We start from the raw sequence: 12,817 nt of genomic DNA, 5'->3' as shown, positions 1-12,817 counted from the left end.
AGCCACACACCATTACTTCTGTAATATCCTAGTGGTTACACAGGTTGGCCCATTCATTGTGGGAGGGGACCACATGAAGTTATGATTACCAAGAGGTAAGGATCACTGGCGCCATCTTGGAGGCTGGCTACCGCTGTGGAAAGCAGTATGGTAAATGGAAGCGTCCATGGTACATGGGCTTCAATCTGGGTTCAAATGCTGGTTTGAGCACTTAACTAATTTCCCCAAGATTAAGAGCTATTAAATTTATAAATGTAAGATGAGCATAGCAATTCTGCCTTCCCAGGATTTTGGATAAGGAGGAAATAAAATGGTCAATACGGGCACCAAACACAGGGCCCTGCAGATGTTTGGAATTCAATACATAGCATCTATTTATTGTTGTTATTTTAAATTTAGCTTAAGGCCAGCCTGCATAAACATACCTGACAGGGTAAATAAACCATTTACCATATTAAGCTAGTGCTGAATATTATTTTTAAAAAAGAGACCAGAGAATTTTACTGAACTAATGGTACACACAGTATTTAAACTACCTATATCTAGGTAATTGCTGGGCTCTGATAGTTTAAAGCACACACACACACACACAACTTGTGTCTTCTATTTGAAGGTAGTTGGAAAGTCATGGTGATTACACTGGTTTCTAGCAGGGACAAGTACCTGTTATTTGCAAGACAATGTCACAGGATGCAGCACTACCTCTTCACCTTATCAGCAGGTGAGCTGTAGAGAATCCACATTTGTCTAGGTGGTAACTTCTGTCTCTTTTTTTCCTCTAACAGATGGAGGTTTATTGTTCTGACTTTCATGCAGAAAGAGCAGCAAGAGAGAAGATTCATGAAGAAAAGGAGCAAATGGCATTGCAGCTGGCAATTCTGCTGAAAGAGAATAATGCTTTTGAAGATGAAGGCAGGTGAATGAGGGGAAGACTTAGAGCACATATCACCCCATCTGTGGGAGGTGACCCACAGTGTTTCCTAATTTGAGCTATAAGAGTCGCTCTGGGGCTTCCCTGGTGGCGCAGTGGTTGAGAGTCCGCCTGCCGATGCAGGGGACACGCGTTCGTGCCCCGGTCTGGGAAGATCCCACATGCCGCGGAGCGGCTGGCCCCGTGAGCCATGGTCGCGGAGCGGCTCGGCCTGCGCGTCAGGAGCCTGTGCTCCACAATGGGAGATGCCACAACAGTGAAAGGCCCGCGTACCGCAAAAAAAAAAAGAATCGCTCTGAGCACACTTTGCCTGACGGTGTTCCTAACACTTAGTTTGCCCTGCAAGGCCTGGCAGCACCTTGTGGGAACCTGATCGAGTTCTTTTAGATAAATTGTAAAAACGTGACATTATGTGTTCCGAAGTCATATCCTGCCATTTTCATGGATGAAATATTCCTAACACTTTAAATAATTCTGTAATGTTTTCAAAGAAAATACTGCTAAAATTACTTCTATCTTTAAAATTCTCATTTTGATAAAAAACTGAAATATTAAGGAATAGAAAATAGAAAACTACAGAGAATAAAATAATACACACCAATATGTATCCATCCAGAATCGACAGTTACTAATATTTGTTTTATTTTCTTCAAGTATATATATATATATATATATATATATATATTTTTTTTTTTTTTTCCCTTTGCCGTACGCGGGCCTCTCACTGCCGTGGCCTCTCCTGTTGCGGAGCACAGGCTCCGGACACACAGGCTCAGTGGCCATGGCTCACGGGCCCAGCCGCTCCGCGGCATGTGGGATCTTCCCGGACCGGGGGCACGAACCCGCGTCCCCTGCATCGGCAGGCGGACTCTCAACCACTGTGCCACCAGGGAAGCCCCAAGTATATTTTTATTAAAAGAAGAAGGAGTTGTAGATGAAGTTGCAGTCTTCTCCCCACACCCCCTGCCATTATAGGCCTCTCTCCCTTCCCCACACTGCCTGCAACAGCATCCCCAGCTGTTTTGTACTTTTGCATATATACACATCTATATAATATCTTAAAACAAGGTAATATTAATTTCTTAAAACAAGGTGCCTAGGTTATAAAACGGTCACTATAGGTATTATTCTGCAACTTGCTTTACATAACTAATTTTGAACTCTGTGTGTGTGTATATATATGTAGATTTACTTCACTCTGTTTAATTGCTCTGTTGTGTCTTGTTTTAGAAATATGCCACTTTTTTCTAATCTTTTCCCCTGTCAATTGACATTTTGTTTGTTTCCTGATTTTTAAAAATCTTATTTACTTTTACTACATTGTGTCCTAGTGCCAGTAATATTTAAAGCTCAAATTACTCTTAAGTTCTGGTTTCTATGAACCTTGGCTTTGTAGTTTAGGTCTTTTTTTCTCGTACTTCCGTTGAATGCCTGCTCAACGTTGTCGTATTTCAGGGTTTCACATATAGTGCTGCTTTTCATCCCAGCAGGCAGTCCCTGATGGAAATGCAGAGCCGTCATGGGGCGAGAGCAAGTGACGCTGACCAGCAGGCTTATCTCGTTCAAAGAGGTGAGTCACGTGTGATTCTAGGTTGTCAGGGCTCCTGGGGTTAGCTATCCTATGAAGAAGATGCTTGAAGAAAAATTCCACTATACATCTATACAATGGATTCCAAATCAAGCTACCAAAAATATAGCACCTATCAGTCTTATTTCCACTACCTCAAACTCCATCTACTCTCTACTGAATCCAGACCAGACTCTTCACACTAGCAGTTAAGGCCTGGCATAGGCAAACTTTTGAGCCTTCTCTCACTCTGTTCCCCTATAGATATTAGCCAATGGAATCACTTCCTGTTCCTTGAAATTATCCTAAGCTTATATAGCTACATATACTTGCTTATGCGGTATCCTTCACGTAGATGCCCTTCCCTCATTCATATCTCTCTTCCTACAGTCTCTTTCCAGTGAACTCTTACCCCATTATTTATGTGTTCTAAATATGCATTTAAGTACTCTAATAAATAAGCTCCCTTGGAGCTTATATGCTCACCTGCTTCCTGTTTTGCACATAGTAATGTTACCATTTATTGAGAGTTTACTATGCATGGATGCTGTGCTGATCCCTTCATACATATTATTTCATGTGATTCTCAAAAATTCCACGAGGTATATAGTATCACCATCTTCCAGAAGACAAGGTTAAATAACCCAGGATCATGAGGATTTTTAGGGACAGAACTGGACATGGGACCCAAGGTTATCTGACTGTTCACCACTACATGGTACTGCATGTAATAGACTGGCACTAATTATGTACTACATCCAGATTTTAATTCCCTGAGTGAAATTGATCATGACACTTATTCAAAGTATGGTGCTTTGTTTATTACGTGGTTTTAATACTCTAGTAATAATGTTCCGTCATTTACAGTAAATTACATCACTGAAAGGGAAGTATTTTCCTTGAGTCTAGATATGAAAAAACATAAAATTCACAGGAACAAAGACTGACATAGCTAGATGAAAAGTTAATAGCAATGCCACTAAGAAGAATCAGGGTGTTAGATGTTATCCAAAAAAAAAAAAAAGAGAGCAAGAGAGAGATGTTATCGACATTTCACGTAACTGGTTCTTTAACTTTTTTTAAATGCTGGCTGAGTCTAAGTCCCTTCCACATACCAACAGACTATTGAAACGGAACTATCACAGTGTTATCAACAGCAAGGAAGCAATATTAGTATGTATAGTTAACTATTAAATCCTAGGGAAATTTCTGAGTATCCCTTTTACGTCCTAACTCCACCGATGCCCCTGCCAGAGTTCTTTTACAGGAAAAATTAGGTTAAAGTAAATATTAGAGGTAGTAATTCAGGTTAAAAATACACATAGAAAAAAAATTCCAAAAAAAATAATACACATGGTATTCATGGGGCATATGCAGAAGCAGCACAGGGACTGACATAAATATTAGCCTCAGGCATTTTTTAGCATCAGCAGGTAAAGCTGTGTTCTCTGAAGGCTGCATCTACCCACGTGAGCACCACCAGGCCTTTTCTCTAACGTGAATTTAAATATCCTAGCAACATCCATATACCCCATACCTAGAAGTGCCTCCAAGATTGTTTTGGTTCAAAAAAAGGACAATCTCTTGCACCTGGATTTCTTAGGGGAAGATTTTCCTTCCTCATAGCTATATAAGGCAAATATCTATTTACACTTAAAAAAAAAAAAAAAAAACTGGTCAAACACTCTTTGACTTATAATCTAAAAATTGCCACAGAGGGGCTTCCCAGGTGGCGCAGTGGTTGAGAGTCCGCCTGCCGATGCAGGGGACACGGGTTCGTGCCCCAGTCCGGGAAGATCCCACATGCCGCGGAGTGGCTAGGCCTGTGAGCCATGGCTGCTGAGCCTGCGCGTCCGGAGCCTGTGCTCCACAACGGGAGAGGCCACAACAGTGAGAGGCCCGCATACCACAAAAAAAAAAACACCACAGAGTGCAAATGTATTCATAATTATCCTAATAAGCTTTTTTGTCTTATAAAAAACAATATTCCAAACAGATTGTCTTAAGATTTTTTTGTTTGTTTCCTAACAAAGCTGCCTTAAACAATAGCTCCCCTCAGTATATTTCATCATGGTTGTCCTCTGCTGTCTGCAGCCGTCTAAGTGTCTACTCTGGTCTGGGCGCTTGACTGAACACGAGGGGACAAACGGGCATAAGGCACGGTCAGATCCGTGAAGGCCTATGGTTTAGTTGGAGAGACAGGATGTGCACATAAAAAGATGAATTCATAATACAAGATAACAAGTAAGGAATAGACATAACAGTGCTGGAGATAAGAGGAAAGGATAACCCCTAAGGGCCAGGGGGGTTGAGAAAGGCCTTGGAAAGATGTGACTTTAAGCTTGACCTGGAAGCCAGGATTTAGATAACTTCTGTATGAGAATAAAAGGGCAAAGGCAGAAATGAGTGTGATGTGTTAATAATGAAAACTGACTAAGCTTATTTTATAGTGAAGAGCCAGGAGGCAGAGGGAACCCATTAGTTGACTGATAAAACAGCCCCAGTCTGCATCTTGAAACCTAGACCAGGACAAAAATAAAGGCACAGACAGATGCAATAAAGTTTAAAGGGACGAATTAACAGTCCCTGATAAGTGGCAGATTGTCATCTAGAGCAGGGGTTGGTAAACTGCAGCCCACAGGCCAAATCTGGCCTGCCACATGTTTGCATAAGTAAAGTTTTATTGCAGCATAGTCATGCCCTCTTATTGACATATTGTCTGGCTACTTTCATGCTACAGTGGCAGACTTGAGTAGTTATGACCGAAATTTATGACCTGTAAAGCCTAAAATATTTACTGTCTGGCCCTTTACAGAAAGTTACTGACCCCTGATCTAAAACAATGAGACTGTTAGAAAGCTCCCTGCTTCAGAAATCATGCTTTGTGATCAGTATTTCTATTCAAGGGTGCTTCTAAAGTTTGCTTAACACAAACTGTCCGTAACAGTCTCCCATGTTAGTGAATTCAAATAATATGCTCAGATGCAAATAACCATATTAAAAGTTACCTCGGGCTTCCCTGGTGGCGCAGTGGTTAAGAATCCGCCTGCCAATGCAGGGGACATGGGTTCAAGCCCTGGTCCGGGAAGATCCCACATGCCACGGAGCAACTAAGCCCGTGCACCACAACTACTAAGCCTGCACTCTAGGGCCCGTGAGTCACAACTCCTGAGCCCACGTGCCACAACTACTGAAGCCCGCACGCCTAGAGCTCGTGCTCCGCAACAAGAGAAGCCACCACAATGAGAAGCCCGCGCACCGCAACAAAGAGCAGCCCCCACTCGCCGCAACTAGAGAAAGCCCACGTGCAGCTACGAAGACCCAACACAGCCAAAAATAAATGAATCAAAAAAAAAAAAAGTTACCTCCACTATTATCTGCAAAAACAAACACTTTGGAGGCTGAATAAAAATCTAGAGACCTGGGCGGAGACGCTGAAAAACTAAAATGCTTTGCATCGGTGCAGAAAGATCAGATCAATGAGGTGCCCTGGGAACTAGAAACCATTTCCTGTACTGAGCACGGTCTGCACACAGGGGACCTGCTGAGAGCCATGACTTCTTCAGAGCACTCTTAGATTTAAGACTTGAACCTCAGTCCAACTCCAGAATTGGGGGAAACAATAGGACTGATTCTTCAATTCCTTCTCCTCACTTCCTTTATCTGGATAACTCTTGTTCATTCTTAAGACTCCTCTCAAGTGGAGCTGGTCCCATCGGGGGGCCTGTCTGCACCAAGCAGTCTGAGCCAGGCGCCCTTCTCTGCCCGCCCCAACAAAACCACCTTGTGTCTGACACAGCCTCAGTGCTTCCCTCACGTCGTGCCACTGTCTCTTTTTCTTGCCTGATGTCCCCACCATGTCTGTATCCCTCTCTCCCATCTCCCAAGTGCTCAAAAGCATCTACTGAATGGCCGTAATTGTTGTCTCTGCTTCTGAGAAGGCCCCTGCTGTTCCAGGGTCCCTCTCCATGCTCTGCGCACTGTCCAAATTCTCTCCTTCTCCTTAGCTTACATCCTCATCTATCCTTTTCTTCTCTCAAATATTCTAGTTTTTACTAGAACATGTATCATCCTGTACCTAAACCCAAACCACATATTTTCACATACCTAGAACCTGGAACAGAGCCTAAATCCTAACATGATAGGGAAGCAGGTATTACTTTTGGAGATTTTTTCTATGTGTGTCGATTACTTCAGTTAAAGACCAAAATAAAACCTGTATTCATTTCCCACGAGGTATTGATTACCAAGTTTAACTGATGTTAAAATTAAAATTTACCATCTGTTTTTAAAAACTGCTTGCAACATGGAAGGAATGGATTAACATTTCATTTAATGCTTATTCCCAGGAGCTGAGGATAGAAACTGGATGCAGCAGGAACAACAGAATATTCCAATTCATTCTTGCCCCAAATGTGGAGAAGTTCTGCCCGACATAGATACACTACTGATTCATGTTACAGACTGCATCATTTAAGTGTTGACCTTTCACCTCCCCCAAACTGTTGGTAAATGTCAGATTTTTTCCTCCAAGAGTTGTACTTTTGTGTCATTTGTTTCACTCAAATATTTTGGCTCATTATTTTAGGAGAAAGAAAACCATTATGTTCTAAAAAGGACATTTTTTGGTGCATTCCCACAAACTCGCAAAATAGAATCCTTAACGTACCACTCTTCTGATAAGAGGTTTGTTTTTTTTTTAATATTCAGTTGATGTGAGCACTGAACTGTCCATGCGGGTTATGAGTGTGTGACATCGTGGATAGAGTAAATGTGGTAATAAGATGGAAGAAGCCTCACTGATTAAGAACTTTCTAAGGAGGCAGGAAAAATGAAGTGGTCACAGATTTAATCAAGAAAAGTGTCTTTGAAGTATTTTTAAATAAATTACATTGTTATTTTTCTTTATTCATTTAAGATAGATCTATCTAGGGTTGTGTATGTGTGTATATCTTAACAGTTTTATTTCAGCCACAGCACCAAAATTATGATGTGGCTCTTTTCAGATGAGCCCTGTGACCTTTTACTTGATCCTCAGGACAAGTGAAAAAATACTGACCTACATGAAGCGGATATATTAGGTTCACTGGATGTCACGTAATCATCCACGGTGCAAAGTTTTCTTTTTCTTTTGTTGTGCTGCAGGTATATGTTTATCAACTATACAGTAAATAGTGTATTAATTTCTAAAAAGAATAGCTATCTATTAATTTTCTTCCTGGATCAGGCTCTATATTCATAATCACAAAAATAGTTATTGCAAAAAAAATAGTTATTGCAAAATAAAATTTTGCTTATGAATCTTTCACATTGTTCATATATGACTAGCTAATTTCATAGGATGTGTTTTCTGTATTCAGCTTCATATAAGCTTAATACTTATTCAGAACCATTTTGTTAATTCCATGAATATGAGCAAATCCCTTTACTAGATACCAGTAAGTGGTGTTTGAATTAGAAACTGTTCTTTCTAAGGAGGTGAAAAGATAGGGATTTGCCATATTTTGTAAACCTACAGTTTACCAGCCATAAAAGTTAGCAATGTCCTTATGTATCTATATCCTAAAATATTTAAGAGAAAAATTTTAAATCTCCTCTGTTTGACTTTGTCATAAGAATCTCTCCTACACAAACTTGACCTGTGTGTGCCTATGTGTGTAGGTATATATATATTTTAAAACAGGAATCAAAACAGTTAATTACAGCTTCATGCCAGGAGAACACACTGCACAAATTCAACAGTAATTTAGATCCGCCCCCTCACCCCGGGGGGTTTGTTAAAGACATTTCTAAAATAACTACGAAATTTTTACTTTTAATTTCTTGTTTATAGTTTCTAGTTTAAATTTTTTTCCCTTACTATCTTATATTGGAGAAGATAGATTTCTACAGTATCCTAAATAAAAAAGCAAACCAAATGGTTCTACGCTTAAGATATTGGGAATATCCTTTTACTTTGTTCAAGTAAAAATATTAACCTGATCCCAATGTGAAATAACAGTGTGAATGTGCTGATTAAGCCTGTTATCAAATTGTTTCCTTGCTAATTAGATGGATTGTAAATGAAGGCAAGTTCATATGGTCAATTTAAATTAAGGCTATTGTTTTGGGGGAATCAAACAGTTTGGTAAACAACTTGTAAAGTCTGTGCATGTCTTATCCAGTTAATTTAGTCTTCAAGGCCTTGTTCCATGTTACCAGTTAACTACACCTCATCAGAATTTAGGCCCCTCTTCTAGGGCCAGCCATGCTGTATTCTTGTGTGGCTAATGGGAACAACAGAAAGATGGCAAATGTGAAGAAATATGAGGGAGCAAAAGAAACTTTTACAGCTAATAATTTTACACAATTAAGTCTTTAAATATTATGTTAAAAATAATTTTGGTCTGGCATGTAAGGAGCTTGGACGTCATCACTCCTATCCTTATAATAAGAAAAACGCCAAACAAACTTAAAATCGTCAACTCTTTTAAATCTTTCAGAGAACTGAGGTCACAGGGTAAACCTCTGCCCCCAAACTGGAGAGACAAACAGGGAGATACAGAGAGCCGCTGATGACCAGACCATGGTCTCAGGAGCAGAAACCACAGTAGGAGCCAGTACCTGAGTAGGAAAACGTAAACTGTAATTGAAGAATTGCTAAAGTCTCAGTGTGGATGAGCTTGAGAGTTAAAAACTCCAGGGGGAGCCCAGTCTTAGGGGGAACCCTGCACTTTCATGAGTTTTACCTCCACAAATCCTACCAGATTCCCACAGTAAAGATTAGAAAAAACTCCCCCATAATTCCAGCAGGGCTGGGGGGCAGGTGGGAGTAGACATTTTGAAATACACCAGAGCATTCTGTTCTTCTTAAGAAGGCTGCCCTCAGGGAAACTTTTTTACCAGAGCCTTACTTGCTGGGATATTATCAGAGCCTGACCAACCTGGGGGAACAGATACACCCAACTTATGCCCCCTTATTCTTAGCACCTAAGGAGGAGGGAAAAAACCTGTAAAGGTCACAGCCCAGAGGCACAAGCTCACGAAAAGACTAACCATAGACCTATAGAATGCTTCCCCTCCCCGCTACCCCTCACCACCACATCAACAGGGCTTCTGTATAATAACAAGGGATTACAACGGAAACAACTGCACATCTTAGACTTTCTCTAAGAAGAAGTCTATAGGGAAACCCAAAGACAACAGTGGAGACAAAAACAAGGACACCAGAGGAAATTTCAGCATATGACCCAGCTGCACAAACACTAATAGTCCAGTTCCTAACCAGATAAACAAAAACCCCACACCAAAGGCCTATTTACCACAGTTCCTTTTACCTAGTACATCATGTTCAGTTTTCAACAAAAAATTATAAGGCATACTAAAAGACCAAAAAACAGTTTTTAAAGATAAAGAAAGCATCATAACCAGACTCAGACATAATGGATAGATATAAAACAGAATTTGAAACAACTGTGATTAACATCCTAAGAGCTCCAATGGAAAAAGTGACAATATGCAGGACAGAGGGGTAATGTAAGCAGAGAGATGGAAACTCTAAGAAAAACTCAAAAGGGAATACTACAAATCAAAAAGCCTGTAACAGAAGTAAAGAATGCCTATGATGAGATCATGAGTAGACTGACCATGGCTGAGAAAAGAATCAGTGAGCTTGAAGAAATGGCATGAGAAACTTCCAAAACTGAAAAGCAATTTTAAAAAAAGAATGAAGAAGAACAGAATATTCAAGAACTGTGAGGCAGTTACAGAAAGTGTACAATGAGAATACCAGAAGGAGAGAAGGGGACAGAGGAATGTTTGAAGTAATAATGGCTGAGAATTTTCAAAAATTAATGACAGGTACAAACCACAGATCTGGGAAACTCAGAGAACACCACACAGGATAAATGCCAAAAAAGTCTTCACCTAAGTGTATCATGGGCAAAAAGCAGAAAATCAAAAACAAAAAAAAATTTTTTGAAAGAAGCCAAAAGGGAAAAATAACTTACCTGTAGAAGAGCAAGGATAAGAAATATATCAGACCTCTCTTCAGAAACCATGCAAGCAAGAAGAAAGTTGAGAGAGAAGAACCACCAGCCTATAATTCTGTGTCCATGGAAATTATTCTTCAAAAGTGAAGGAGCAGTAGACTATCTTAGACAAACAAAAGTTGATGGAATTTGTTGCCAGTAGACCTGCCTTGCCAGAAATGTAAAAGCTCCTCAGAGAAGGTCAAAAACTCAGATCTATAAAAAGAAAAGAAAAGCATTAGAGAAAGGATACATGAAGATAAAGTCTTTTATTTTTCTTATTCTTCATGAACAGATAGATAATAGGTTTTCTCGTTTTTTGTTTTTTGGTGATTTTTTGGCTGTGCTGCATGGCTTGTGGGATCTTAGTTCCCCGACCAGGGATCGAACCCAGGCCCTGGCAGTGAAAGCATGGAGTCCTAACCACTGGACTGCCAGGGAATTCCCAAATAGAATACAGTTTGTTCAAAATAACAATAGCCACATGTATTTGGTGATTATAGCTAATGGATAAATGAAATAAATGACAACAGTGTTATAAGGGATGGGAGGGAAGAATTGGGGATACTCTGTTACAAGGTATTTTCCCTACCCATGAAGTGATATAGTATTCTTTGAAAGTGAACTTGGATTAGTAGTCGATGTATATTGCAAACTCTAGGGCAACACCACCCCACCCCCCAAAAAAAAGTTTTAGAAAGTATAATTGATACGCTAAGAGAAGTGAGAAAATGGAATAACATAAAATGTTCCATTAAAACCAGAAAAGTCAGAAATAGAATGAAAGACAATAGAAGAAACAAAGAACAAGGGCAGTGAACAGAAAACAGTAACAAATATGGTAGATGTTAATCCAGTTATATCAGTAATCACTTTAGACATCATTGGTCTCAATATACCAATTAAAAGACAGAAACTTTGAGAATGGATAAAAAAGCAAGACTCATCTATATGCTCTCTACCCACTTTAAATATAAAGACACATATAGATAAAATGTAAAGAGATGGAGAAAGATACAGCATGCCAACACTAATCAAAAGAAAGAGTAGCTATGTTAATTTCAGACAAGATTTCAAAGCAAGGAAAATTATCAGGGATAAAGGGGCATTACAAAGTGATATAGGGATCAATTCTCCAAGAAGACATAAAAATCCCTACTGTATATGTACCTAAAAACACAGCATCAAAATACATAAGGCAAAAACTACAGGGAAAAATATACCAATCCACTAGTATAGCTGGAGACTTGAAAATCCCTCTATCAGTGATTAACAGACCCAATAGGCAAAAAAGTCATTAAGAACATAGTTGAGCTGAACGGCGTCAATCAACTAGATCTAACTGACATTTATAGAATACTTCATAGTGTACATATGACAGAATACACATTCTTCTCAGGCTCTTAGAGGACATTTACCATGACAGACCACATTCTGAGCCATTAAACACAGAAATTTAAATTTAATTTAAGAAATTTAAAACAACAGAAATCATACACAGTATGTTCTCATACCACAGTGGAACTAAACTAGAAATCAGTAACACAAAGATACCTGGAAACCCTCAAAACACTTGGAGATTAAATACACTTTGTAAATTATACATGGATTAAATAAGTCTCAAGAGAAATTTAAATATATTTAAACTAAATGAAATAAAATATAACATCAAAATTTGGGGATGAAATGAAAGCAGGGCTTAGCAGGAAATGTGTAGCATTGACTGCATATATAGAAAAGAAGATCTAAAATCAATAGTTAACGCTTCTTTAAAAAAAAAAACTAGAAAAAGAATGGCAAGTTAAACGCAAAATAAACAGAAGAAAATAATACAACTGAGGCCAGAAATCGATGAAATTTAAACCAGGAACTCAATAGAGAAAATCAATGAAACCGAAAGCTGGTTCTTTGAAACAACTGATAAAATTGATAAACCTCTACCCATGTTAACTAAGAAAAGAGAAGACACAGATTACCAATATCAGTGTGCCATGAATAATTGGAACTTGAAATTAAAAAAACACGATAACATCTATATTAACACCCCAAAATGAAATGCTTAGTTATAAATCCAATAAAATATGTATAAGATCTGATGAAAGAAATAAAAGAAATAAATGGAGAGATATTCCACGTTTATGTATAGGGAAACTCCATATTGTTAAGATATCAGTTCTTCCTAACCTGATCTACAGATTCAATGCAATTACAATCAAAATCCCAAGTTATTTTGTGGCTATCAACAAACTGATTCTAAAGTTTATATGGAGACGCAAAAGACCTAGAATAGCCAACACGCTATTGAATGAA

General features: G+C 39.0%; 1 protein-coding gene across 5 annotated transcripts in view; it reads left to right on the top strand.

The window, feature by feature from the left end:
* Positions 1-7,166, top strand: part of OPTN (optineurin) — a 29,735-nt gene extending 22,569 nt beyond the window's left edge. For 3 of the 5 annotated variants that reach the window (XM_089906394.1, XM_089906396.1, XM_022580537.3), the window contains 3 exons: positions 786-916; positions 2,419-2,501; positions 6,848-7,166. In XM_089906394.1, the coding sequence (XP_089762520.1) occupies positions 786-916; positions 2,419-2,501; positions 6,848-6,975 (342 nt within the window). In that variant the 3' untranslated portion in view covers positions 6,976-7,166. Of the gene's footprint in view, positions 1-785; positions 917-2,418; positions 2,502-6,847 lie in introns of those variants that run through there. The other 2 variants (XM_022580539.3, XM_089906395.1) reach the window with 2 other exon arrangements.
* Positions 7,167-12,817: the final 5,651 nt, after the last annotated feature.

The sequence above is a fragment of the Delphinapterus leucas genome, chromosome 2 (genome assembly GCF_059928025.1).
Source record: "Delphinapterus leucas isolate spDelLeu-1000000601 "Yukka" chromosome 2, BTC_Dleu_Yukka2, whole genome shotgun sequence".
NCBI lineage: Eukaryota > Metazoa > Chordata > Mammalia > Artiodactyla > Monodontidae > Delphinapterus > Delphinapterus leucas.
The sequence above is the reverse complement of the archived record's forward strand: the minus strand, read 5'-3'. Positions and strand labels throughout refer to the sequence as shown.